This window comes from Tursiops truncatus, chromosome 15 (genome assembly GCF_011762595.2).
Source record: "Tursiops truncatus isolate mTurTru1 chromosome 15, mTurTru1.mat.Y, whole genome shotgun sequence".
In the NCBI taxonomy this organism is placed as follows: Eukaryota; Metazoa; Chordata; class Mammalia; order Artiodactyla; family Delphinidae; genus Tursiops; species Tursiops truncatus.
The window spans coordinates 8,209,986-8,235,010 of record NC_047048.1 but is presented as its reverse complement, the minus strand read 5'-3'; the positions used below and the strand labels follow the sequence as shown (position 1 = coordinate 8,235,010).

At 58.7% G+C, this 25,025-nt stretch overlaps 3 protein-coding genes across 8 annotated transcripts; 1 reads left to right on the top strand and 2 right to left on the bottom strand.

The window, feature by feature from the left end:
* Positions 1-28: 28 nt before the first annotated feature.
* LRWD1 (leucine rich repeats and WD repeat domain containing 1) lies at positions 29-6,579 on the bottom strand. 4 transcript variants are annotated; one of them, XM_033841157.2, is made up of 16 exons: positions 6,446-6,579; positions 5,701-5,935; positions 5,485-5,601; positions 4,895-5,035; positions 4,555-4,659; positions 4,171-4,293; positions 3,978-4,092; positions 3,669-3,778; positions 3,261-3,468; positions 2,685-2,757; positions 2,450-2,590; positions 1,091-1,306; positions 914-1,005; positions 574-729; positions 382-494; positions 29-287 (listed from the first exon to the last, which is right to left on the bottom strand). In XM_033841157.2, the coding sequence occupies exons 1-16, from the start codon at positions 6,523-6,525 to the stop codon at positions 141-143; spliced, it is 2,172 nt and encodes a 723-aa protein (XP_033697048.1). In that variant the 5' UTR covers positions 6,526-6,579; the 3' UTR covers positions 29-140. The 4 variants fall into 4 exon arrangements, 3 of the variants coding, with proteins under 3 accessions (XP_033697048.1, XP_073648088.1, XP_019789336.1); XM_073791987.1 differs by having other exon boundaries at positions 1,091-1,421; positions 2,450-2,586; XM_019933777.3 differs by lacking the exon at positions 1,091-1,306.
* ALKBH4 (alkB homolog 4, lysine demethylase) lies at positions 6,524-13,862 on the top strand. 2 transcript variants are annotated; one of them, XM_033841158.2, is made up of 3 exons: positions 6,524-6,859; positions 9,784-9,981; positions 12,946-13,862. In XM_033841158.2, the coding sequence occupies exons 1-3, from the start codon at positions 6,524-6,526 to the stop codon at positions 13,531-13,533; spliced, it is 1,122 nt and encodes a 373-aa protein (XP_033697049.2). In that variant the 3' UTR covers positions 13,534-13,862. The 2 variants fall into 2 exon arrangements, with proteins under 2 accessions (XP_033697049.2, XP_073648089.1); XM_073791988.1 differs by lacking the exon at positions 6,524-6,859 and adding an exon at positions 7,017-7,938.
* A 395-nt stretch (positions 13,863-14,257) lies between these two features.
* On the bottom strand, positions 14,258-25,001 carry ORAI2 (ORAI calcium release-activated calcium modulator 2). Of its 2 annotated transcripts, none has more exons than XM_033841161.2 (3): positions 24,871-25,001; positions 21,353-21,590; positions 14,258-17,592 (listed from the first exon to the last, which is right to left on the bottom strand). In XM_033841161.2, the coding sequence occupies exons 2-3, from the start codon at positions 21,575-21,577 to the stop codon at positions 17,053-17,055; spliced, it is 765 nt and encodes a 254-aa protein (XP_033697052.1). In that variant the 5' UTR covers positions 21,578-21,590; positions 24,871-25,001; the 3' UTR covers positions 14,258-17,052. The 2 variants fall into 2 exon arrangements, with proteins under 2 accessions (XP_033697052.1, XP_033697051.1); XM_033841160.2 differs by having other exon boundaries at positions 21,353-21,638; positions 24,871-24,987.
* Between the last annotated feature and the right edge of the window lie 24 nt (positions 25,002-25,025).

The window sequence follows — 25,025 nt, the reverse complement described above, 5'->3', positions numbered from 1 at the left end:
TGGGGCCCACAAACAGCTCCCCTCAGGCTTCTCTTACACAGTAGACTTTAATATAAAATAGTCACCAAAAAAAAAAAAAAAGTCACCGATAAGAAGGTCCCCCTCACGACCCTAAAAGCTGAGTAAGTTGCGTCCCACAGTCAAGGCTGGTTTCTCCTCCAGATGGCGACAATGTTGGAGTCCGTCAGTGCCGTGAGGTAGGTAAAGGTGGGGTCGGCCACCACCGTGTTCACCATGGTCCTGCTCACTGTCTGGCCCAGGGCCCGGGGCTGGGGCCACTTAAGGATCTGGAGGGGAGAGAGAGGGCGCTGGGCTCCTGCTTCCTGACACGGGCCCCCGGGCAGCCCCAGCCCTGGCGGGGACCGCAGTGCGCATGCCTACCTGCGTGGGGGCCTGCGGGGTGGCCGGCGGCGGGGGCCTCTGCGCCATGAGGGGCCTGACGTCGTAGATCCACACGTTGCCCTCCTCGTCCCCGCAGAGCACCATCCCCTCACCTGCCAGCACAGAGACGGGAATCAGGTGGGGCGGAGCTCCCAGAGGTGCAGGGTTAGGGGTGGCCGGCAGGCGACTCACCAGGACAGGTGCTGAGTGAGAAGTAGGCGAGCTCGGTGGGCGACCACTGCAGCCGGGCCAGGACCACGACGGCCACTGTGGACTGGCTGCCCCGGCCCTGCCACGTCTGGCTCCAGCTCCACAGGCAGATGGTGCCCAGGCTACTCCCTTTGGAGGCTGTCGGGGAGAGTGAAGAACTGTGCCCGGGGGCCCCTCGCCGGGCAACTCGTGTCCCACAGTGGGGACCCCTCCGAAGCCCTCGGACCTAAACCCCAGCCCAGGGAGAAGTGACCCCAGAAGGCCTGACCAGGGCCCATCTGGGTCCCAGGAAGCCAGACTGTCCCGAGCTAAGCTCGCTCACCCACGACGTCCTCGTTCACGAACGCCAGCCCGTCCACTCTCCGTCCAGTTGCCTCAGAGCCCTCGGAGAAGACGAACTCCACCTCACACACCCTGTGGGGCAGCGGAAGTGTTGGTCAGCCAGGAAGGCTGCACACAAAGGGCCGCTCGCTCATTCAGACACCTGCTGGGCACTTACTCTGGGCCCTCCCTGGCTTCCAGGCCCTGGAAGGGGGGAGCCAGCACCTGAGTGTGCCGAGTCACAGGCGGTGGCAACTTAGGGGGCGCAGGGACATGGCCAGGAAGGGCTCTGGAGTGAGGCAGCGCTTCCGAGGCTGAGTGAGGTGAGCAGTTCACTGGCCGAGTGGGTGCTTCTAGGCCCAGAGACTTGGTGGTGCGGGGGGTTGCTCTGACGCTGAGGACAGTGGGGAGTGGCTGCGGGCACACTGCTTGGAGAGGCCACCCAGCAGCTGCCCGGAGTCCTGGAGCCAGAAAGGCAGCCGAGTACCAACCACGAGCAGCAGACACATCTGAGACGTGGGGGAGACGCCACAGGACTTGGGGACCAGGCAGGGAGGGAGAAGGCAGGCCCAGGACTTGACTCCCAGGTGTGGCAGGGGGACACCACCAACACCTGGCTGGACAACTGCCACGGTCTGTGCTGAGGTGTCATTACAGTTCCCTCCTGCCACCTGCCCTAAAATTCTTCCCACGCTATTCCCCATGCTCAGGATAAAATTCAAGATCTCACCAGGGCCCACAGGGCCAGTATATCCTCTGGCCCAGGCAACCGTGCCACATCACCTTGTGCCAATCCCTCCAGTTCTCCAAGCTGTGGCCAGCTCTCCCTGGTCAGCCAGCTGTCCCTGCCACTGGCCCTTTGCGCTTCCCCCGTGTGAGCACCCTTCCTGCCTCTGCCCACCTGACTCCCTCGGGACTCATGGAGAGCATGAGCCTGAGGACCTGTCCATCCGCCACTGGTCACTTCGGAGTCCCCTCGGCCTCCCTGCTCCTCTCGGAGCACCTTATTCTCCTTCCTCTGTAGCTGACATCAATCACACTCTGGGGGGTTTTAATGCCTGTCTCCCCCACCAGGCTCTGGGCCCCACAAGGCCAGGGGACCCCTGCCGAGCACTGTCTCAGGCCTTCCAGGTGATACAGAAGAGCCACACGCCTCCACCAGGCCCTTCTGGCCCTTCTCCTGGCCCAGACACCGTCCCGTTGTCCTCCACTAGCCCTGGGATGTGAGTTACTGTCCCCACTTTGTGGATGACAAAATCATGTTGGGCAGAGGAAGGTCACACTGCTGGTGAGTGGCAGGACCTGGGCAGTGATGAGGTGATCAAGCCTAGAGAGGGAATGGACCTTTCCTCAAGAGATGGGCAGGAGGTGGGGACAGGGCAGCTCTGAGGAGGCCCGTGAAAACAGCCTCTGGCTGCCCAGGGCAGGGGGCGTGTTGCGGGCATCACTGCAGCAGGTGTGCCTGGGGTCAGACACCTGGACTGGGGGCTGCCCGGCTCCGAGGACTGGCTTTCAGGGCACCCCTGCCCGTTCTCACCTCCTCTTCTGAGGCTGGTCCAGCCGCACGTCCCAGCAACGGCAGCCGCCCTCACAGCCAGCCAGCAGGTAGGCATCTGGGCAGGAGGCGACGGGGCAGAGACGCAGGGCGATGGAGGTGGTGTCGAGTGTGAGCAGCTGGCTGCCGGCAGGTGAGAGGGAGGGCGTGAGGCCACAAACTCAGGTGTGTGCCCACCCCCACGCCCATCCCCCGAAGTCCTGCCACAAAGCATCACCTGGCTTGGAATTCGTAATCGTGGTTGGGCACCCCGATGTCCCAGAGGATGATCCGCTTGTCATAGGAGGCCGCTGAGGAGGGGATGGGAAGGAGAGAGGTGGCCCTGAGGAGGCCCTGCTCCCTCCTGCAGGCTGTATCCCAGGCTGAGACCACGGCCCCAAGGCAGGGAGGGAGGGCCACGGCTGGGAGAAAGACTCCAGGGCCTACCATCCTTATCTTACTCTAACCTATGTGCCCCACGCCACGCAGCCATGTCCCGAAGTCTCTGCTCAGATATCACCCTCATCACACCCAGAGGGCCAGGGGATCCACCCAGGTCCCCAGGTCACAGACGTGGCCCAGGTTGTCAGAAACCTCCAAAGCCACAGAGCAGGTTGGGGGAAGAGACAGAATCTGAAGCCTGGTCAGTTGTCCATGAAACCCTGATGTTCCTACCGGTCTGCGCTGACCTCGGCAGCCAGCATGAGGCCCGCCAGCCACAGGAGCTCCCTGCCATCCCAGGAAGGAGTCCTGAGGCGTCAGGCTGCAGGACGGGTGCTAAGGGAGCCCCGGAGGTTCGGGGAGGGGGTCTTACTGAAGAGGTGGGTCTCGTGTGTGGGGCTGAAACAGAGAGTCGCAATGGCCTTCTTGTGGGCCCGGATGAGCCCGCAGCAGAAGCCGGCCCGCACGTGCAGCAGCCGGACCAGGCCCCGCAGGCCTGCAGCTGCCAGCACGCTCCAGCGCTTCTTGTGGCCTGCCTGTGTGACCACCGTCAGGGCCGTCCAGGCCACTGAGAAGAACTCCTGGGGAGGGAAGGGGAGGGCTCACCGAGGGGCAGAGCTACACGCGTGCAGGATCAGGCCCGGGAACAGGAGCCCAGCATCAAAGAAAAAGGTCACCTGGTGAGTAGGTGGCCGAGTCTGGCCCCCCGACCCCAGCGCTCCTACCCCCAGGAGCCAAGGCTCTGCCTGCCACCCTGCAGGAGCAGGGCCCCGGCACTCACCTCACTAGGCGCCTTGTACTTGTGCAGTACGATGCCCGTCTGGCAGTCGATCACACACACGGCCTCCCCACCACACGTGGCCACGGTCTGGGATGTGGCCCCTGCCTGCCCTGTTTGAGAGGTCAGCCTGGTGACCCACTGCAGCCCCTCCTCCTGACCCTGAGGACACTCTGAGCTCTCTGTCCCTCCCGATTCCCCTGTCCACCCAGGCGGCCCCTGCACGTGGTATTCCCAGGCCCCGTGCCCAGAAAGCTTGCCCTGCTTGTTCCCTGTGGCCCTCGCCCCGCCTGCCCCCCGCCGAGGACGTGCCCTCGTCCCAGGCTGGCTCGAAGGCGCAGGCCCAGAGCTGGGTCTCCAGGTCACGAGGGCTGTTGTTCTTGCTGTGGCACTGCAGGAAGTGCAGGGGCTCCAGCTGCAGGGCAGTCTGTGGGAGCAGAGGGGGGTCATGGCTGCCCCCGGGCCTTGCTCCCACCACACGCCCCCTGCCACCTTGGTAGCTCACCTGGCTGCCAGCAGAGCCCACAGGGCTGCCCTCCACCTGGGCCAACGGGGAGGTGCACACCCGCTTGTTGGGAGAGAGGTTGACTGGGCCATCACCTGGCCGCTTCGAGGCCACTGGCCCAGCCTGTGGAGGAGGGGGCGGGGGCAACCCGAGGGCCTGGTGACCATGTGTCCATCTGCCCAGGGCTTCCTTCCTCCCCATCAGAGGCTGGACTGCACTCTCCCATGGGTACGGGAGGCCAGGGGTACCAGGGTCAGAGGGAACCAGCTCGAGCATAGAAGGCCATCTCCTGGGCACACTGCCAGGACGCCTTCCTAATGCCTCCCTAGGCAGGAAGGGCCAGAGCAGGCCCTGGGAGCCCGGGAGCCCCATGGAACCACTCACCCTAGGCTCCTGGATAGTGGTGGCTTTTGGGGGCCTCTCTGAGATGTTTGCCTCATGCACCTGAGTCCCACCAGAGGCCACCAGCTCCTCAGAGATCATCCGCACCTGGGTGGAGCCAGGCCATCAGGAAGCTGAGCACATCCCGGGGGCCTCCAGCCCCTCCCCAGACGCCCAGTCAGAGGGTGCTTCCCGAGCTGGGGAAGAGTCCTTCCAGCCCATAGGGCTTCCTTCCCTGACCTGCCCACTCCCCACATCCCCTCATGGCCAGAGACCTCCAGGGTGGCTCAGGCTATGGCAGCCAGGGAGGAGCGACTCCCAGCACAGCGGGGTGAGGACATACCCTCCACTGGGTGAAGTCGCTGAGGGACTCGGGCCCATAGCGGACGTCTCTGACGGCCGACCTCACAAAGTCTGCCTGGGCCTTCTCAGCCTCCTCCTCTGGGCTCAGTGCGGCCATGAACTTCTCCCAGTGAGCTGTGACCTGGCACGAGAGGGACCAGATTCAGGCTCAGCCCACCCCGGCTCTCCTGGACCTTCTGTGGCACCTTTGCCTCTAATCTCAGGGCCAGAGCTGTCTCAACCTCACCGCCTCTGGGATGCCTCCCCAAATCACAGCTTTCTCAGCTGCAGGTTGCACAAACCCAAGCAACACAGAGGGAGAGACAGGCCCCTGAAGGGAGGAGCTGGCCCAGGGTAAAGTCACCGTGAAAGCATCCCAGCCTCCCCTGCCAGGGCACGACCTCCAAGGACAAGAGGCCAAGTGCCACAGCCAAGCTCAAAGCAACAGGTCGGGCTAGGGGCTCAGGGCCACTTGGGGTTGGGACAGAGAGCCCCTGTAACCCCCCTTGGTGTCCTCCAAATGTCCAGTTCTGTCACTCCTCAAGGCCCCCGACTGCTCCCAAGCACCAGAGACACCGCCCCGCCCCTTACCCTGCTGGTCAGCTCCCGGTTCAGGTTCTCCACCTGAGAGCAAGTGGAGGAAGCGTCCTTGCCGTTGACCTTACGGAGCTTGGGCAGGAGGAAGGAAACTTTCAGGTTGTCACTGACCTGGGGGATGAGGGAGGAGAGCGGCTCGGGGTCACCCCAGCCTGTGGCTGAGCCCGAGCCCCCAGGGTGCTGGCCCGGGATGCGGGGCCGCCCACTTACTGTCAGAAAGGGGTTGCCCTCCAGGCTGAGCTCCTCGAGCTGTGGGAACTGGCACAGGACAGTGACATCGCCCAACTGGTTGTTGGCGCAGCGGAGGATGCGCAGGTGGGACAGGCCCAGGTTGGCGGGCAGCGTCTCCAGTTGGTTGTTGGAGAGGTCCAGCTCTTGCAGCTGCTTCAGGCGGCTCAGCAGCTTGGGGTCCAAGTGCTCTGAGAGCAGATTCATCCCTGACAGGCTGGGGAGAGGGGCAGACAGGGCGGGCTCAGGGGGCAGGCAGGCCTCCCACCCCGCACGCACGGCAGCCCAGGTTGCCTCCGACGGCTTTGGCACCTGACATTTCTCCTGCGTGCATGGCCGATCCGCAACATTCCCCCACTTACTTTAACCCTGTCCCTACTTTATAACTTGGGGCAGCTGGCCCCCTCCAGGATGCTTTTCCTGATCCTCTAGGGGGGCTTTCTGTGCTCCCCAGTCCTCTGTAATTCTCTCAACAGGTTGCTCCATATTCTTTCTGCAAGACTGTCTCCCTAGCAGCCTGGATCCTCTTCTGAGGTAATGCCGCTCCGGGCCTACCTGACCCATCTCATAACGACAGAACGGCGTTTGTCCCGAATGATTAAAGACTCTGTCGAACCGACAGGCTGATAACGGGGCCGGGCAGGGAGAGAGGAACGGTCCCAGGCTTTCTTCCCGACCGTCCGCCGACCCAGGCCCTGGTGGAGGGCGGTGTGGCCCCGGCCCTTACTCCAGGCTCCGGATCTTCCCCAGCCGGTCGCACTTGGGTCGCCCCCGCTGGATCAGCAGCCGCGCCGACAGGGGGCCCATGGCGAGGAGGCGCGGCCCGCGGGGACCTGATCGACGGCACGCGAATCCGGTGCTGGCGCCGGCGGTTGTCCGATTCCAGGAGGTGGCGCCGCGCGAATCCGTCGGCGGCGGCGACCGGAAGGAAGCGGCCGCGCGGACCTCGTACCCTGCGCGCGCACTACAACTCCCAGCGGCGCCCGCGGTCCCGCGCCTGCGCCCTGGCTGCCAGGACGCGGCGATGGCGGCTGCGGCGGTGGCGGCCCCAGAGGTCCTTCGGGAATGTGGTTGCAAGGGTATCCGGACCTGTCTAATCTGCGAGCGGCAGCGCGGAGGTGACCAGCCCTGGCAGCACCAGGTGAGGGCTGGGAGAGGGGCCGCGCCCACAACTCCGTTCTTCCTCCGGGGAGACTGAGGCCCGGGTTGACCGTGAAGACGGGCTCCGGATCAAACCGTGTCAGCGGCCCTGGCGATGGGGGCGTTGCGGGGTGAGGAGATGAGGGCTTTGAGCAGTGCGCCTGGAGTGGGAAAGGGGCTGGGACGTGGATGCAGTCCGACCACAGCTCACCTCTGGAACCCGGGGGGAGTCTGACAGCAAACGTAGCCCCCCCGTGTCTGGGGCTGGAAGCTTCACGGGCTCGTGGTTAGACGACACGGAGAGAGTAGGGGGTGCTGAAAACCAGGGCAGAGGGCCCCAGAAGGCCTTGGACGGAAACGGGCAAGGAGGAAACTCATTCCAACGAATTAACAAAAGAGGACTCGGAGGCTTTGAGCGGGGCAGGGGCCTTCCAGCCGGGCCAAGGCCTGGGGAAGGCGGATGATGCTTCAGGTGAGGGAGATGAGGTCGGGGGGGCCTGACCACGGAAGGCAGGCGGGACCTGTTCTGAGGGCCATGGCGAGCTCTTGAGGGTTTTAAAGGAAGTTACCTGTGAATTTTAGAAAGATGCTGGGAAGGGGAGGGGTGGATAGGAAGGAAAGGAGGCTGGGAAGCCAGTGAAGAAACTGTCACAGTGTCCGTGATGAAAGCTCAGAAGGTCCTGTGAAAAACAGTGGCGGTTCCTCAGAAAATTAAATGTAGAGCTACCATATGACCCAGCAATCCCGCTTCTGGATATGGTCCCAAAAGAATTGAAAGGAGGGTCATGAAGAGATATCTGTACACCCATGTTCATAGCAGTTACTCACAATAGCTAAAAGGTGGAAGCAGCCCAAGTGTCCACGGACAGATGAAAGGAAGAACAAAATGTGGTCCATCCGTACAGTGGAATATCATTCAGTCCTAAAAAAGGAAGAAAGGAAAGTCTGGCACGTGCCACCACACAGATGAACCCTGAGGACGTTATGCTGAGTGAAATAAGCCAGTCGGAAGACATACTGTATGATTCCACTTATGTAAAGCCTCCAAAGTCGTCAAATTCACAGAAACAGAAAAGAATGGTGGGTGCCAGCAGCGGGGGGAAGGGAGGGGGAGAGGTGTTAATGGGTAGATTTAGTTTTGCAAGGTGAGAAAGTTCTGGAGATCGGTTGTACAACAATGTGATATACTTAACACACTGAAATGTGCACTTAAAACGTGGCTGAGGATCAATTTTAAATGTGTAACGTATATGTGGTTGTATATATTTGACCACAGTTTAAAACTTTCTTAAAAAAGAGTTTTTCAGACCTTGCCAAAGGTCTGAACTGTGCCCATGGCCGTGGGCGTGGAGGCTCAGGGCACCGTGGGGGTAGCATGTTCCCAACCTGATGGCTGAGGGACGAGTGAAATGTACGGGATGACTCCTTAACTTTCCGTGTGTCCCATGTGAGGTGCCAGGAGACAGAGACATGGTGGTTCAGGGTTGGGGTGTGGGTGCTGGCGATGCCTGTAGAACATAAAGCGGGAGGACGCAGAATTCACTGGGCAGGGAACACCTCAGACTGCCCTGTAGCTCTGACAGAGTCCTGGCCAACACAACCGGAAGCTCCGGAGCAAAGACGGCCTGGTAGGCAGTCCCACGCTGGGCAGAACTGGCCAGGCCTGTGCTGGGTCACTGGCTGGAGGCCCAGGAGAAGGGTGGCCTCTGCTCAGAACCAGAGGCAGGTCCTGAAGGCTCTGCCACAGGAGGTTGTCAGCCTGGCACTCCTCTGGGTGACTGGCAAGTTCTGCTCTGTTTTTTGTGGGTTTTTTTCCCAAAATTTTATGTACGTATGTATGTATGGGGCCGTGGCACTCAGCTTGCGGGATCTCAGTTCCCCGACCAAGGATTGAACTGAGGCCATGATGGTGAAAGCACCCAATCCTAACCGCTAGACCACCAGGGAACTCCCAGCTTTGCTCTTTTTTTTTGTTTTTTTTTTTTTTGCGGTACGCGGGCCTCTCACTGTTGTGGCCTCTCCCGTTGCGGAGCACAGGCTCTGGACGCGCAGGCTCAGCGGCCATGGCTCACGGGCCCAGCCGCTCCGCAGCATGTGGGATCCTCCCGGACCGGGGCACAAACCCGTGTCCCCTGCATCGGCAGGCGGACTCTCAACCACTGCGCCACCAGGGAAGCCCTGCTCTTTTTTGATGGGAAATTCAGGCAGCGCCAGTGGCTGCCACAGTGTAGGGCAGGCCCCAGAGATACCCACACCGTGGCCGGAAAGGGCTTCTCCCTCTGGCCTCCCAGCATGTGCTGCTCACCTCCTGGGCAGGCCCGTGGCCTCAGCTTTAGGGGAGCAGATTTCTCCAGCTCCTGGTCAGGGCTGGCTGCCTTCACACAGTCCTCCTCTTTAGCCCTCACCAGCCTGGGGAGGGCAGACAGTGCCCCACAGCGACACAGGAACAGTGTGGCCTCGGAGGCTGCGCCCCAGCTGTGCAGCCTCAGGCTAGTTCCTTAACTTTGCTGAGCCTCAGTCACCTCATCTGTAAAATGGAGGACGAAAGAATGGTTCTGCGTACTCTCTTCCCTTTTACAGACGGGAAAGTGAGAAAGGCAGGGGCTGAGGGCCTTTCCCAGGAGGCGGCCCTGGGCAGGGGTCCCGCCTCCCTCTAGACTCCAGCTGCCTCCCAAAGTGCTGCAGGGGATGGTGCAATGCTGGGTGGGGCTGCCTCTCGGGGCGTGTGTGTGCAGTGTGCGGAAGGGCTCCAGTGGCTCCAGGACCCCTGTCCCCTGTCTTTTTTTTTTTTTTTTTGCCGCACCAAGTGGCATCCGGGATATTAGTTCCCTGACCAGGGATCGAACCTGGGTCCCTCGCAGTGAAAGCGCCGAATCCTAACCACTGGACAGCCAGGGAATTCCCATCCCTGTCTTTCTTTTGCAGAAAACACACCGGTTCATTTACTACGCCGACACCGGCTGGGCTGTGGGGGCCGAGGAGTCCGACTTTGAAGGCTGGGCCTTCCCCTTCCCAGGCGTGACACTGATCGAGGACTTTGTGACCCCAGCGGAAGAAGCTGAGATGGTACGGCTGATGGACCGCGACCCCTGGAAGCTCTCACAGTCCGGGCGGAGGAAGCAGGTAGGCTGGGCCAGAGCTGGGCCAGAGAGGGCAGTCACACCACGGGGCCGTGCCAGGCTCCTGACCCCAGAGCCCCTTTGCTCACCTCCCTCTCAGGGCCTTCCTTTGCAGCCACCTCCCACCACTCCCCAGGGCCATTAGGTGACAGTCGGGGTGGGGGGTGGGGGGTGGGGGCAGGGCTGCTGAATGGGGTGTGTTGGGAAGGGGCAGGGCCAGGGGCCTGGGCATGGCCTGCTCACCTTCCCATGAGGCGGGGCTCAAAGGCAGACGGCCACTCAGCTCTATCTGCCCTCTCCCCAGCTGGCCTAGTGCTGGTGACCCTCACAGAGGGTTTCTCGAAGGCTGCCAGTTGCCCCCCATCCCCCTACCCCCCTGTCCAAAGTTCTCCCCGTCAGTTTCTAGTCTCCCCAGCCCTCTTGCCACTGATACTTGGGCCTCCAGATCCTGAACCTTCCCTTGCCGGGCATCACAGTCCCCTCCTCCCTGGGTCCGCTCTTCTCCTTTTCTGTTCCTCACCCCCAGCAATCCTCGCCCCCTCCAGGACCTGCGAACCAGCCATCGGCCACCTTTCCACATTCCCTCCCCCTCCTGTCATGTGTCCTCACGCCTCTTCAGTCCTGTGACCAGTTAGTACAGGCACTTGCTCAGGTGCCCCTCGCCCTTTCTCCTCTTACTTGCGCAGGCTCTTTCTGCTCACCCACAGCCCTGGTCGGGTCCAGCACCCGCGCCCCCTGCTGGTGGCCGCCCTGGCTCTGGCTCTCCATCCTGAGCCGGGCCCTTCCCGCTCGGCAGGTCGTTCGCTTTGCTGCCCTCTTTCCAAACCTCTCCTTCCCCTCCTCACTCCCCCGTGACGACCAGGCCTCTCTGAGGGAACAGGTGCATCTACAGACGTTCCCTTCTCGCCTGTGCCCAGCTTCTTCCCGAGCCCCACTCCAGCTGCGCACCGGATGCTGCCCCTCTCCTCGGAACTCCTTGTCCCGCATCGCCCCCTTCTGTCCTCAAGGCTGGCTCTTTCCCACCGGCCTGCCAGTAAGCTCTGTCTCTCTCGTCTCTGCAGCAGAGCTTCTCAGGAGAGCTCTCCGTTCTCTTCAGGTCCTCTCTTCTTGCCGCCGCTTAACCCTCTCAAAAACTGCCTCCATCGCCCACCTCCTGTCTAAAGCCTGCGGCCGGTTCTCGGGCTCAGTCCTCAGGCCTCTCCTTTTCCTTCTCCAGACACTCCTTACTGATCTCAGTGAGGCCCGGCCCCGCACGTCGGTGAGTTTGGGGCTCCCGCACTCGTATCTCCAGCCCTGGCATCCCTAAGCTGAGCCGTGGCTCCACCTTGGCAAATTCCATCTTTCACCTGCTCAGGCCAGAAACGCTGGATCTTTCCACGTTCCTCTCTTTCATTGGTAATTCCTGTCAGCTCTGTATTCCTTCAAAACATATCCTGAATCTGAGAACACACACCCCCTGCTGCTGCCACCACCTGCCTCTAGCACTTCCTGGGCAGCCCTCGGTCCTCCTCAGTTGGTTTCAGTAGGGAGGAAGTGATCCCACCGACATCCGGTTGGATCGAGTCACTGCTCTGTTACAGGCCCTCCAGGCCTCCCATCTCAACGTAAACACAGAGGCCTTACCATGCCCCAGGGGGCCCTGCCCTGGCCGCCAGCCCGATCTTTGTCTTCTCTGCTGCGGTCTGCTGTCCCCACGGCAGTCACCCCCACCTCCTGGGTTCCTCGGAGTCTCCTGGCCGCAGCCCGCCTGTCCCAGCCTCTCTGCCTGCTGCTGCCAAGGAGTTGGGGTGGCCCGCAGGAGCCGGCGGGCCCCGGCACTGAGCCACACGGAACAGGGAAGGAGAAAGACTCCAGCAGCAGATGGAGCCACCCTCCACGAGGCAGGGACCCGAGGGAGCAGGGGTGCGGCTAGATGCCCCCCATCCCTCAGGCCACAGACCTGAGGTGTATCTACAGGGCTCCTCCCTAGGGTGTCTTTGTTTTGTTTTTTAAATAAAAGCCACCCACCATAAAATCCACCCATTTCAAGTGTATAATTCACTGGTTTGGTTTTCAGTGTATCCACAGTGTTGTGCAACTGTCGCCACTGTCTAGTTCTGGAACATTCTCATCACCCCAGAGGAAATGCGTACCCATTACCAGTCCCTGTGCATTCCCTCATTTCCCGGCAAGCACTAAGCTACTTTCTGTCTCTGTGGATCTTCCTCTTCTGGGCATTCGTATACCTAGGGTTATGTAACACGTGACCCTTTGTATCAGGCATCTTTCACTGAGCATAATGTTCTCAGGGTTCATCCCTTTGCAGCCTGTAGCAATGCTGCATTGCTTTTCGTGGCTGAATATTATTCCATTGGATGGATGGACCACTCTTTGTTCATCATTCATCTGTTGGTGGACACTTGGGTTGTTTCTACTTTTTGGCTGTCATGAATAGTGCTGCTGTGACTAGTCTAGTACAGACTTCTGCGTGGACGTGTGTTTTCAGTTCTCTTGGGTGTGAGGCTAGGGGTGGAACTGCTGCTGGGTCCTGTGGAGACTCTTCTCCCTTGTGGTCCTGAAGCCCAGTTGCACCCAGTGTTGACCAGATGGGTAACGCTGCCGTGGGCTGGCCTGCCCTGCCTCGCTCGGCTCCTTCCCAACTCCCCAGCACCACGTCCTGGGGATGCCAGCCGTGCATGGGCCTCTTGTCTCCAGCTCTGCTTCCTGGGGTACCTGGGCCGACGTTCCCCCGGTGCTTCACATCCCCCCCCCCGCTTTGTTTTCCTCCTCAGCATTTACCGCCATCTGATGTCTGCTGTTTATATTTATCTCCTTGGTGTTGGCCTCCTCCTGCCAGAATGTCAGCTCCGTGAAGTCCGATATCTTTGCTGGTCTTGGTCACTGTGCTTGGATGCTTCAGCCCTGGCGTGTGATGCCATTTCTGTAAACTCAGACAATTTCCCACTTCCTTTTTGTCCTCATCCTTCAGGACTACGGCCCCAAAGTCAACTTTCGGAAACAGAAGCTAAAGACCGCCGGCTTCCGGGGCCTCCCCAGCTTCAGCCGGGAGGTGGTGCGGAGAATGGGCCTCTACCCCGTCCTGGAGGACTTCCGGCCCGTGGAGCAGTGTAACCTGGACTACTGCCCGGAGCGGGGCTCGGCCATCGACCCCCATCTGGACGACACCTGGCTGTGGGGGGAGCGGCTGGTGAGCCTCAACCTGCTGTCCCCCACTGTGCTGTCCATGTCCCGGGAGGCGCCCGGCAGCCTGCTGCTCTGCCTGGCCCCGTCCGGCTTCCCGCAGGCCCCGGTGGAAGGCGCGACAGCCCCCGGCAGGTCTGTCCCGTGCCGGGAGGTGGAGGTGGCTGTCCCCTTGCCCCGCCGCGCTCTGCTGGTGCTCACGCGAGCCGCGCGGCACCAGTGGAAGCATGCCATCCACCGCAGGCACATCGGGGCCCGCCGCGTGAGCGCCACCTTCAGGGAGCTGTCAGCCGAGTTTGGCCCCAGCGGGAGGCAGCGGGAACTGGGGCAGGAGCTCCTGCAAACCTCGCTCTCCTTTCAGGGGAGACCCACGTGAGCCGCCTCCCCGGGGACGGGAGCTGGCGCCAGAGTGGACCATTAGCTGGCATTGAAGGGGGCGCCCAGCCCGAGGGTCTTTCTCAGGTCTTAAGAGGAGACTGCTTGACACCCTGGTGCCCGGCAGCGCGAGCCCTGTCCGCGAGCTGGCTCGACGGGAACGGGCCTCAAGTCGGTCCCCTTTGACCTGCGCCGCGGCCACTTGCCTGGGTTGTTTAGTTTGTCACAGCTTGAGGGCAGTGGCATACTTTGAGCTTAAAAATCGTTGGTACCACTTCAGGTCATTTTCTCCTTTATCTGTCTCTCTTAACAAGGTTGCCCGATGTCCCAGCCTGCAGGCCCTTCATTTATTTATTTATTATTTTTTATTTTATTTACTTTTGGCCGTGCCACGCAGCTTGCAGGATCTTAGCTCCCTGACCAGGGACTGAACCCAGGCCCAGGGCAGTGACAGCACCGAGTCCTAACCACTGGACTGCCAGGGAACTCCCAGGCCCTTCATTTAGGGACCGTGTTGGATTGGAGAACAGGATGGGTAGAAGATGTGAGGTTATTACTGTTACTACTGACTTTAGAGCTGCTGACAGCTTCAGAGTTGCACTCTGCCCGGGTCATGATTGACCCCATGGGGTGCAGGATGCGGAACACTGGTGACCAGCGATTGGCAGGGAGGGGCTTCCAAGCATCACCTCTCTCCACAGTGCTCCACCAACAGCAGAGAGCAATTCATAACTTAAATACTTATTTATTCAGTTCAGTCCAGGGCAACTGTTTTAAAAATCCATACACAGGACAGGGGGTGTGCACGCCGCATGTGGTCTCCACAGCGTCATGCATAATGAATCAATCAGCACAAGACAGGTAAGCAGTGCAGATGAGCCTCGACCTGCCCAGGCTTAGGCAGTTTTATCCTCAGCAGACCTTCCTGGAAGAGACACTGAAATGCATTCTGCCCTGGCAGTCTGTCTAAAATAGAAACGCTGGAGTTTTGAAACCCCTGGTCAGGTACTAAACGGAGACCGTGTTCCACTTTGGAAGGGGCCTCAGCGTATCTGCGGGCACTTGTTTTAATGAGCACCAGGAAGGCTCTGCTCAGAGGAAAACAGGGCGAGCCCACGCTGGCTCCGGGGCGGCCTGCGGCGCCTCTCAACACAGAAAGGCCACTGCACTTGGAACCCCCTTCACAGTCAGGTTAGGCCTCCAGAAACCAAATTTCTAGCCTGCAATTTGCTTCCCTCCCCTCCGCAGACTGCCCTGCTGCAGCTCCAAATAGCAGCTTATTCTCCAGTCCTGAGGGCGCCCCCCGATCATCAGTCCCCAGGCCCACAGTCATCTCTGTTCTCACAAATTCAGTTTGCCTCATGCCTCTGGGAACTAGAAAGGCTGGAGCTGGGAGAGCTCGCTGGAAGAAAGAACAAGAAATTACAAGAACATTATTCTCCTATTCAGTGTCAAAAACGTGATTATGTGGCATCTTTCCTACCCACGTGGCACTGTCACTGGGCACCTAGTGTCTGACCCTGATGTGGCCAGGTGTAACAGCTGGCCCCTGGCTGACACCCAGAGTGTGCTCGCCGCAGTCTGGGGAGCTCGGCACTCCGTGGGCCTGGCACACAGGGCAGGGGCACCAGATGGCCCAGGAGGGTGGCCGAAGTGAGCCCAACAAGGCCCCTCTCAAAAGCCTGAGGCCAGGGGAAGGGGCTGCCGTCCCCTCCCAGCAGTGGGGAGGAGCCAGCCTTTCTAGTCCCTGCCAGGACACAAAGTGGCCGTCTTGCAGTGCCGCTGACATTCTTTTGCAAAGCAAACGCATTACACCAGAGGAGCCTTTTCAGCAAGGCTCTGGGAGAGGAGACATGCGCTAGGGAGCAAGCAAGTCACGACAGATGTCTGCAGAGGATGCGAGGGACACGCCCTTTGGAAGGCGCTAGGGCTCTCCTCCGGCCCAGCAAGACACGATGTCCAGGCTCCCCGTAAATGCCATGACTTGCACTGGTGATTCTCAGCATTCAGTTACGTGTTAAGGTTCAGGTTCTCAACAGGATGTCACAGTCCCAGAAACCTCAGCCAGGCTTGCCCGCACTTCTTGGTACAGGCAACCCAGACCCCACAGAGATGTCAGGCTGTGGACAGAAATGCCGTCAGAGCATGAAGTCCAGTGACTGTGAAACAAAAGAAAAGGCACCACTCTCTGGTGGCTGCTGGCCAGTGTGGTAAATGTGGTTCTTAAAAGCGGCCCAGGGCGCAGCAGGCTCACACGTAAGCTGAGCTGTAGCATGTATGTGTTCGGTCCAAGAACATGGGCTCAGGTCTACCAGACGCCCTTCTGAAAAACACCACAACCTGTGCTGTGCATGGCTGCATAGAAGTGTGAGCTGGGCCTGTGCTTGTGGCCAGGAGGCCCAGGAGGGGAGCGCTCCACACGGTCTCACCTTCCCTGCCGTCATTATAAGCAGGACCCACGTTTGGCCAGGGCTGGCCGCTGATGCTACCACCCACAGACCAGGCCCGGCCACGGCCTTGTCTAGACAGGAAGTCCCCTGGCTGCCCCCTCCCGCTGCGGGGGGCCACAGGCAGCAGGGAGGTGGGCGGGCTCGGGTGCCTGGGCGAGAGTGCCACTGCCTTCTGCAGCCACAGCCCGGAGGGTCAGCTGGTGGCTCAGGAGACAGTCTGTGGCAGAGAGACGGAGGCCTCTGGACTTTGGGCCCTTTCCCCAGCCTGGTGGCCTCGCTGGGTCAATGTGGCCAAGGATCCAGCTGGCAGGGAAGAAAGAATCTGAGCCCAGTGTGCCTCAGAGCACCCCTCAGTTAACAGCCACCTCCAGTGGGCGCCCACAGACTGGCCTCCGCCCTTGGACGGCTCCCCCAGGGCCTGGCAAGTCTGACGCCTGCTGGGCCACGTGCCCTGGGCTCCTGCCTTCCTTCCCCAGCCCCACGAGCCAGGCTGCCCAGCTCCCTCCAGGGCAGGGAGGGAAGCACCAGGCCAAGCTGTAAGCCTGTGCCCCGTCTAATCGTAGCAGGGTGGTAGCATCAGACGTGCCACCTGGCTGCCACAAGCCCAGCTCAGGAGTCACGGGGCAATCCCTTCCCTGAACCCATGGTGCTACCCCGACTCTCCAGGTCCCTGCCAGGCTCCCGGCCCCCGCCGGCCGCTCGCTCCAGGTCTCCAAGGTGACCCGTGACCACCCGGTGCTACTCGGAGCCTGGCCTCCAGCCTCAGGAAGTGCCCAGGGCCAAGGACTCGTCCTTTCTTTCCCCTGAGCTCTTAGCATCAGTCTCCCGTTTAACTGAAGATTTCCATCTTCTGAAGGAAAACGGTCCAGGTCTTACAGCATGAAGACAGGACTAGAACTTTGGTCTTGAACCACCTGGCAGTGTCTCGGCAGCCCTGTTGGCAATTTGCATTTCTGAAATTCCCCATACCGCAAGCGAGTTCTGTTCCCTCCCAGCGAGGCGTGGACGCTGAGCTGACGCGGATGCGGCCGCGGACACACGGCACCGGCCCCGCCCAGGAGCGCGCACGCTCACACCACCTGCAGGCTGCGCTCGTGCCCATCCAGCTGCACTTTGAGCTTGTGCAGCTCCTCGATCTCGCGATTGTGCCGCTCGGTTTTGTGGCGCACCAGCGAGCGGTAGAAGTGGATGGTGAAGACCACGAAGATGAGGCCCACGGGCACCATGATGATGGTGGACACCAGGGCGGCCTGCCAGCCCGTGTGGCCCCCGGGGCCAGGTGGAGGGCCGGGCTGGTGGCGCGCGTCCACGGGCAGGAACTTGATCCAGCAGAGCAGTACCACCTCGGCCAGGAAGAGCAGGATGCCCAGCACGGTGGAGAAGCCCCAGGCCAGCTCGATGTAGGGGTGCATGCGCTCGTGCGGAGACTCGCTGATGGAGTTGAGGTTGTGGATGTTGCTCACGGCCTCCACGTTGGGCAGGATGCACGTGCTGATGAGCAGCGCGAACAGGTGCACGGCCACCAGCACCGTGGTGCACGCGCTGAAGGCGATGAGCAGCGGCCGCGGGTATTGGTACTGAGTCTCCAGCTGCACCTCCACCATGGCCACCTGCAAGGCAGAGGGGGCGCTGGGTCGGGGCGCCCACAGAGCAGAGGGCGCCCTCCTCGCTGATCAAATATTTTGAACTTTACTTTTTTTTTTTTTTTTTTTTTTTTGCTGATTAGCTAAAGAAGATCTCATTCAGGGAACATCTAAAAAGTACAGAAGAGGCCAGAGAAGCACTGGGCAGGGCGGTGATCACACCCTGGATGCCAAGAACGTAGGTATATTGGGGTGCCGGGCTCTGGCCCAGGGCAGAGGCCACGCTTCCCTGGGAACATGCGACTTTGCTGTTGATATCAGAGCCGGGCTGCAGTGGAGCTTAGCTGCAAAACAACTGATGTTTCTCAAAAAAACAAACCTGACCTTTCAAGAGGTAAAAAGAAGTAATGATGGAGGCTCCTGACGGTCCCTAGGCTCAGAGCCGCACACTGGACGGCCTCACACAAGCCACAGGGTGCCTCTCAGCTGAGGCCAAAAGCGGGAGCCAGCAGCCACCTCTCCAAAGGCCGGGAATGGTCATATAAATGACAGCAACAGTGAGGAGGGGAAGCTGGGAAGGGGCTGGGCTGGGACAACTGAGCTGAATCGACGGGAGCAGGAGGCCAACAGGAAATATGTAAAAAGGGTAAGTCAAGAGACAGCAATTCCCAAACATCATTAGAGACGTGGAGGCAGAGGGGCTGCCAGGGTTTGTCACAAGCCCTTTGCAGTACTTAATTTTAAACTGCGCATGTGCTAACTTTGAAAAACTAAAAACGACTTTTAAATGAAAGGGAATAAAAGGCTCACAGAAGGATCAGAAGCCCCTGCTTATCTCTGTAGCAGTGAGTGTCTATTTAGGCTGGGATATGCTCACCACGAGCCCTAAGGGGCTTTCAAAGTCCAGACTGGGCGCCAGGCTCCTGCCACGCTTCCCCAGGTCACACCCAGTCCACTCCACTGCAGCCCACATCCCACCCCAGCTCTGTGGACCAACCCCAGTAGAGGGTTTAGTCCAGGCTCACCAAGGGCCTTCTTCCAGGCACCCAAAGGTAAGAAACCACACCCGTCAAGGAAGGGGGGACAGGGAGGCAGAGAGAAGCCAGAAGGCTTTTCCACTCACACTGTTTGTCTCCTAGAGCTGAGCCATCCCTTTTTTGTTGTTGTTTTGCTTTGGGCCGTGCTGCACGTCTTGGGGATCTTAGTTCCCCAACCTGCCACCAGCCCAGCTCAGGAGTCACGGGGCAATCCCGTGGGAACCCCGGGGCCACAGCAGCGAAAGCGCCAAGTCCCAACCACTGACCATTGGACCGCCAGGGAACTCCCAGAGCCATCCCTGTTTTAAAAAATTTACAAGAAAGATTTCATAACTTCTAGCAACTACTGCCTCTTAGAGTGAGGACCTCATCCTCTCACTCCGTCTTCAGTGAAGATGGAACATTTGGTAGGTAAAAAGAAGATATGCCAGTCCTAGTGGACCACAGCTGAACAGAAACTCAGCAGTGATTATTGCTCCAAAGAGACAGCAGCCACACTACTGAGAGGAGGTGTGGTCCTTTCTCAGTGCCCTTTTAGCCTGGGTAGGCTCTTGTGACCACAAAGGATATGGCCCAACAAAAAAGGATGTTGTAAACTTCAGAGGGTGCAGAGGTGAGAAACAAAGATGATTAAAAGGCCTATGAGGAAAGCAGTTTTGTTCCACCTCAAGAGGAGAAAAGGCCAAAGGCCATTTTTCAGTGTATTTATGCAAAGATTTTTATGAAGGAGTCCTGGATCACTGGTTCTCTGTGTTAGGGGCAGGATAAACATGAAGAAATAAGCTTAAGGTCAGGCATAAGCACTTGCTGGAAGAAGGAGCAGCTCTGCAATTCTAATTAGGGAATACATAATATGGAGAGGGAACTCTACCTACAGAACGGCCTGGTCATTTTCCCATGTCCCTGCCCTTATTCAGCTATGGTTTCCACAGTGGACATGCTGATACTAGCTGACGATCTGTATTCACCACTTCTTTCTCCCGGGCTGCTCTGCAGTCTGAATAATTATCTGATTTATTGGGGTCTGTGGCTTCTGAAATGTATCCCCAACGGCTTAAGGAAGCACTTGCTACAGAGGAGATACTCCATAAATGCTGAAGAAATGAATTATTATAATAATTCATTATTATTGAATGAATAATAATGAATTATTATTATTATTCAACGGTCACTGTCCTCATTCTAAGGCCACTTCACACCCCTGAAGGCTGCCATTAAGTCTCAAACTACTCCAGAATTCACTCTTTGCTTTACAGCTTTATTCACAGGGCTTGTTTGCAAATTTTAATGAGGGGTTTTGTAGCCTTCAAACTCGGGTGAGCAGACTCTTCCCTAAATTTGGAAGTCCAAATGTTTGGAAGACCAGGGTCTCAAGGGACAGCTGCAGACGGGAAGTGATTTCCGAGACCCAGGCCCCGCACAGAAAGGAAACCGTCCTACTTCATTACATCATGCAGTACTTCTCAGTTAGTTTTCCAAAGTTAAAAAATATATAATAATACATATAGGCCAGAAAAATTCAATGCAGTACATGCATAGTATTACTATGCATTATACCCTACTGGGAGGGTAGAAAACAAGATCTAATTTTAATGGTGACGTCTAAACTTCTCTTGCTATTTCTTAAAGTTAAGCTTGAGAAAATGTTCCTCTTTTAATGTGATGGGAGGAAATCATTTTGAGCCGAAGTTATGTCCCATATGATTGTACACTTTTGTAATTACGTTTTAAGCAATAAAATGCAGGACGTAAATAAGCCTTTGCTTTGAACTACAGACCTCAACCCAAACTGACTGCCCTCTAGACGTGGTGACCTCTGCCCTGCCCTGCCTGAGGTCACGCCCTGACTACAGGAGGTCTCATTTTTCCACGGGTGACCAGTGCCGATGACGGGCAGGCCCTTGTCATGGGAGTGGCCGCACTGGCTCGCTCGGACAGCTTTTTTATTTTCTGCGTATCCATTTGACAGCTGAGGCTTTGGGATATGGAAAAACAATTGTTTTTACATTAAAAAAAAATGGCTTCCAGCCCAATAGGACCTCTGAGCAGACAACAGAGAAAGAAAAAGGAGGGGCGGCCGCAGTTCTCGCTGGGAATCCGGAATCCTGACATTCCCCCCTCTCTGGGACAATCCCCTGAAGGGATGAAGGTCTGCAGGCTTTGAAGTCAACAGGGGATGTGGCCCTTTTTCAGGGCCCACGGTTTTTCCCCAGACAGACTCTTGTCCTGGGGGATGACTCAGAAGGAAAGCACAGCCGGGCAGCCGGGTGTCAGGCCAGAGGCTCTGCTTTGTCACCCCAGAGACCACATTCAGGGAGCATCTGTGTCCCCAGCTGGGCTAAACTGAGCAAACGCAACCCATGCCACAGTTTCTGCTCAAATTCCCAAATTCTTGGGTGGTGCCTGAGATGTGCAGATGTTGGGACTTTTCCCTGGGAAACCTTGTACCCTGAAGCTATTTTAATTACCCCACTAACTTCCTTGCCAAGTAGATACTGTATGTGAACGTGAGAGTGGGCTTTCTGAGGGCTCTGGGGCTTGGGGACTCCCCTGGATGCCCCAGGCCACCCCTCCAGTTGCCAGAGCAGTCCCCTTGGAGGAGGTGGGACCTGGGCAGAGACTTACTACTGGTCCATCCTGGCTGTCAGCAGGGCCCGGAGGGAGTGCTTTGCTCCCTGAAGCACCACAGGATTTCAATTAGCAAAAGCCCACTTCACAGGCTGTGTTTCCCACCACGTGTTTCCACTCACCATGGCAAAGCCCGAGAGGAGGGCGGACGTCCGGCTGGAGGCCTTCAGCTTGGCCCTGCTCAGGTAGAGCTTCCTCCAGGAGAGGGCCTGCACAGAGTGGTGGTTGGAGGTGACCAGTTCCAGGTAGCTGCGGCGGACCCAGTCCCGGTAATCCATGCCCTTGTGGCCGGGCTCCGAGCAGGCGGGAGTGGAGGGGTCCACAGGTACGTTGAGCTCGGTGCTCATGGTGGGAGCCAGCCTGGGGGCGGCAGAGACACACTCAGGCATCCCAGAGGGTTCCCGGGGCCTGGAAAAGCCAGAATCCAAGTCCCTTTAACTTTCCCTGGGGGCCCACTGTATACACCCTGTGCCAGGGCCATGGGATCCAGAGGTGCACGAGTATGGGGCCCTGGCCTCTGAGGCAGTCCTCACACCGGAACGTGGGGACCACCTGCAGGAAAGGAGGGGCAGGAGTGCATCTCCAGGAACCATCGCAGCATCCAGTGTTCCTCCACAAAGCAGGAATCTGGCCTCCCACCCCGAGCTCAGAAAGGCTCCAGCTGAGTGTGGCTCTTGGGTGAATGGAATTCCAAGGTTGACCAAAAGCACCTAAAGGCTCCTCAGAGGGGCACCTATCTTCAGGGAGTAGGGAGCTGTAGTAGTTAGGAAGCTTTTAGGACCTAAACTTCTGGATTTGACCCTGCCATGTGAGCGTGACACCTGACCTTTCCAACCTGCTTATCTTCACCTAGGGACATCCCCACCCTACCGGGCTCTTAGACAAGAGAGTGGAACCAAAACTGCTTTCCAATGGCCAGGTGCCAACCATGAAATCAACATTTCCAAGCAGCCGCTAAGTTCTCAAATCCAACTTAGATTTTAATCAGCACAGTTTGCCCTGAAAATACCTGGTTTGTATAACTAAGGCCACATCCAGGCTGCAATGGAAACCTTCAGCAAAATGAAAAACTGAATTGGCCAATTGACGTGAGCATGGTTTTTTGTGGGGTTTTTCTGTTTTTGTTCCGAGAAATGGAGGCTGGAGACCCCTCGAGTATCCCAGTAGACATCTGGTTTGACAATAACACACGATGAAGATCAGAAGGGCTGATCTGTCGAGATTTGCGAATTTAAACCCAAATCTCCACTAATCCAAATAGGGGATTGGCGGTCTTGCGTGGCCCAAGGGGCCGGCCCGTGCAGCAGCCCGCGGGATCAGCTCGAATTAATCTGCAGGGCAGGCTTCCAGGGCACAGGCACCTCACAGCTCACTTGGCATCAGATATTAACTTGTACCTTCAAGCCCGCATAGGCCCCGTGAAAAGCCTTCTTAAGGCTAGCACAAAACAGAGCAGTGTTCCCAGGTTCCAGGGAGCCTGGCTGGGGGTGGGTGGGCGGAGTAGGGGGTGTTCACCAGGGTCAGCGGCTGAGGAAATGCCCCACACTTGATCTGTCCACGCCAATCCCTAAAAGGATTCTCTGGGAAGGTCCTAGGGGCGGGGAAGGCCTCTCTCTTTTGGGGTGCCTTCCTCTTTGTCTTCCACCAGGCTGCGGAGGCTCGGCTTTTACCAGCCAATAGGGCCCCGGGAAACAGTTCTGTGCTCTTCTATTTCTGCCTGGGATGCCAATTACTAGGTCATTTACAGGAGGGCCGACTTGGGAACCTTGGTCACCCCGTCCACATCTGCAGCCAGCAGCACTGCTTGCAAGCACTTCAATCACAGGAATGTCCCTTCCCTTGGGGAGGATTCAGAGAAATGTTGTTCACTAACCAATCCATTGGCTGGCTTCAAATAACTGAGAATGGCGTCATTTGGAAATACACTTTTTTCTTTTTTCCTCCCCCTACGTATCAGAAGTGAGCCCACAGGTATGATGAAGACACTGTCCAGTGTGTGGTGGGGTGAAAGGCACAAGCTTTGCCCCCTCAGAGGATCCGTCTCTCCATCCTGCATCCAATAAATGCTTCCTGAGCCCGAAGGTAAGACTGCATTTGGTACTTAAGGATCAAAGATGAAAGGTGAGGATGTCCCGTGGGGGAGTGAGATAAGGGCAGGGGGATTCTCATCCAGTGAGTTAAATGCTGCTTTAGTGGAGGGGGTGTGAGGGCTGAGGGAGTGCAGGAGGGGCTGGCTGCCTCTACTCTTGACCCGGGAGAGGGGCCCTGCTAGGGAGCCAGGACAGGGACAAGGACATAGGTAGTGAAGGTAGCATTGGCAAAGTGGGACCCTCCCTCGAAGACAAGACGCTGCCCACATGGGAGCTTCTGAGAGGCAGGGCAGAAAAGCTAGCTGCAGAGGGGGTCAGGGAAACGGGGGTGGAAGGCAGGATGCAGGGAGTATGTGGAGCCTGGAAAGTATGACTGTGCTGGACTTGCTCTGGAGGTGCCCAGATGCAGGGGCTTGGACGGAGCTGGTGAGGGAACAATGCAGGCTCAGTCTGGCCTGTGTGCTCAAACGCTTGGCCGACTGGGACGGGCAGGAGGGCCTGGTGGCCTCCAAAGGGATGTATGGGGTGAAGAAGAGGGAAGCACAGGGACCATCAATGAATGAGAGCTGAGCTCAAATTGGAAAGTGGAGAGCTTCATGGGCAGTGAGGTCTGACGGTGGCCTCTGGGCCATGGTGGCCTCTGGGCAATAGTCAAGCCGGCCTCAGCCCTGCAGATGTCCTTCGAGTGGCAGGGTTTGGGAAGGAAGGGCTGCCTGTCTGCTTGGAGCCTGGGTCCTGAGGCAGGCCTGTGGGTCCTGAAGACAGAAAAGCCACTTCCTGCAGAGGGAGCAGCCCAGACTGGATTCAGATCCATCCGCACCCTTCCAGCCCCAGCGTCCTACCCTGGGCCAGGCCTCCTCCCCCCGCCTCCCCAACTCCAGGGGCAGAGTCTGGTCCTCACACTCCGGGGCTGGGCTCAGGCAGGGGGTCGGGTGGGTCAAGATGGAGCCCTGCGTTTCTGTCAGATGGCAGAGGCTCCAAAGGATGCTCTCCTGGCTGAACCTTGTGGGTTTTTGGTTTTGTTTTCATATAAGGGGCAGTCAGAGAAAAGAGGTCTTGTAGCATAACAGTGATGCTCTCTCTAAAGATTAGCTATTCTCCTTGGCAGGGCTGTTGGAAACATTTCCGGGCGGTAGGTTTTGGGGTTTGCCTGTCTGAACTTCCTTTAAACATCTGGGGCACGAGCAATGGCGAGTGCCACGCAGAAACGCCTGTTTCTGACTCTCTTTTTGTCACACCCGTGCAGGGCGGGGGCCCAGCCCCTCCTGCTCCCCTGGGTCTCCTAGAGGAGTCCGCCTGCATCCCTGTCCCTTCCCCTCAGGAAGCCCCAGCAGCCGCAGGACCCGCATTCTGCCCGCACCCGCGACCTGAGTCCTCTCGGCGCCGCACCCTGCCCGGGGAGCCCGCGGGGTTGGGGTCACCTGGCCGCCTCCCAACCCCGCAGACGTCGCGCGTCCCACGCCTGCCCAGGAGGAAGCCGGTCCCCTCCCCCGTCGAGTCTCCTGGTGCAATTCCAGTCCCCCGCCAGACCCCCCGCGGCGAGCACTCACCGAGCTGCTCTGCCCGCCCGGCCCGGCTCCGGCTCGGGCTCGCGGCAGGCGGCGCTGGCGTGGCCGTGTGGCCGTGTGGCCCAGTGGCCCTGTGGCCCGGCCGGGGCGCCGAGCGCGGCCCCCACCCTCCTTCCGCCCGTCCCTCGGGGTCCCCC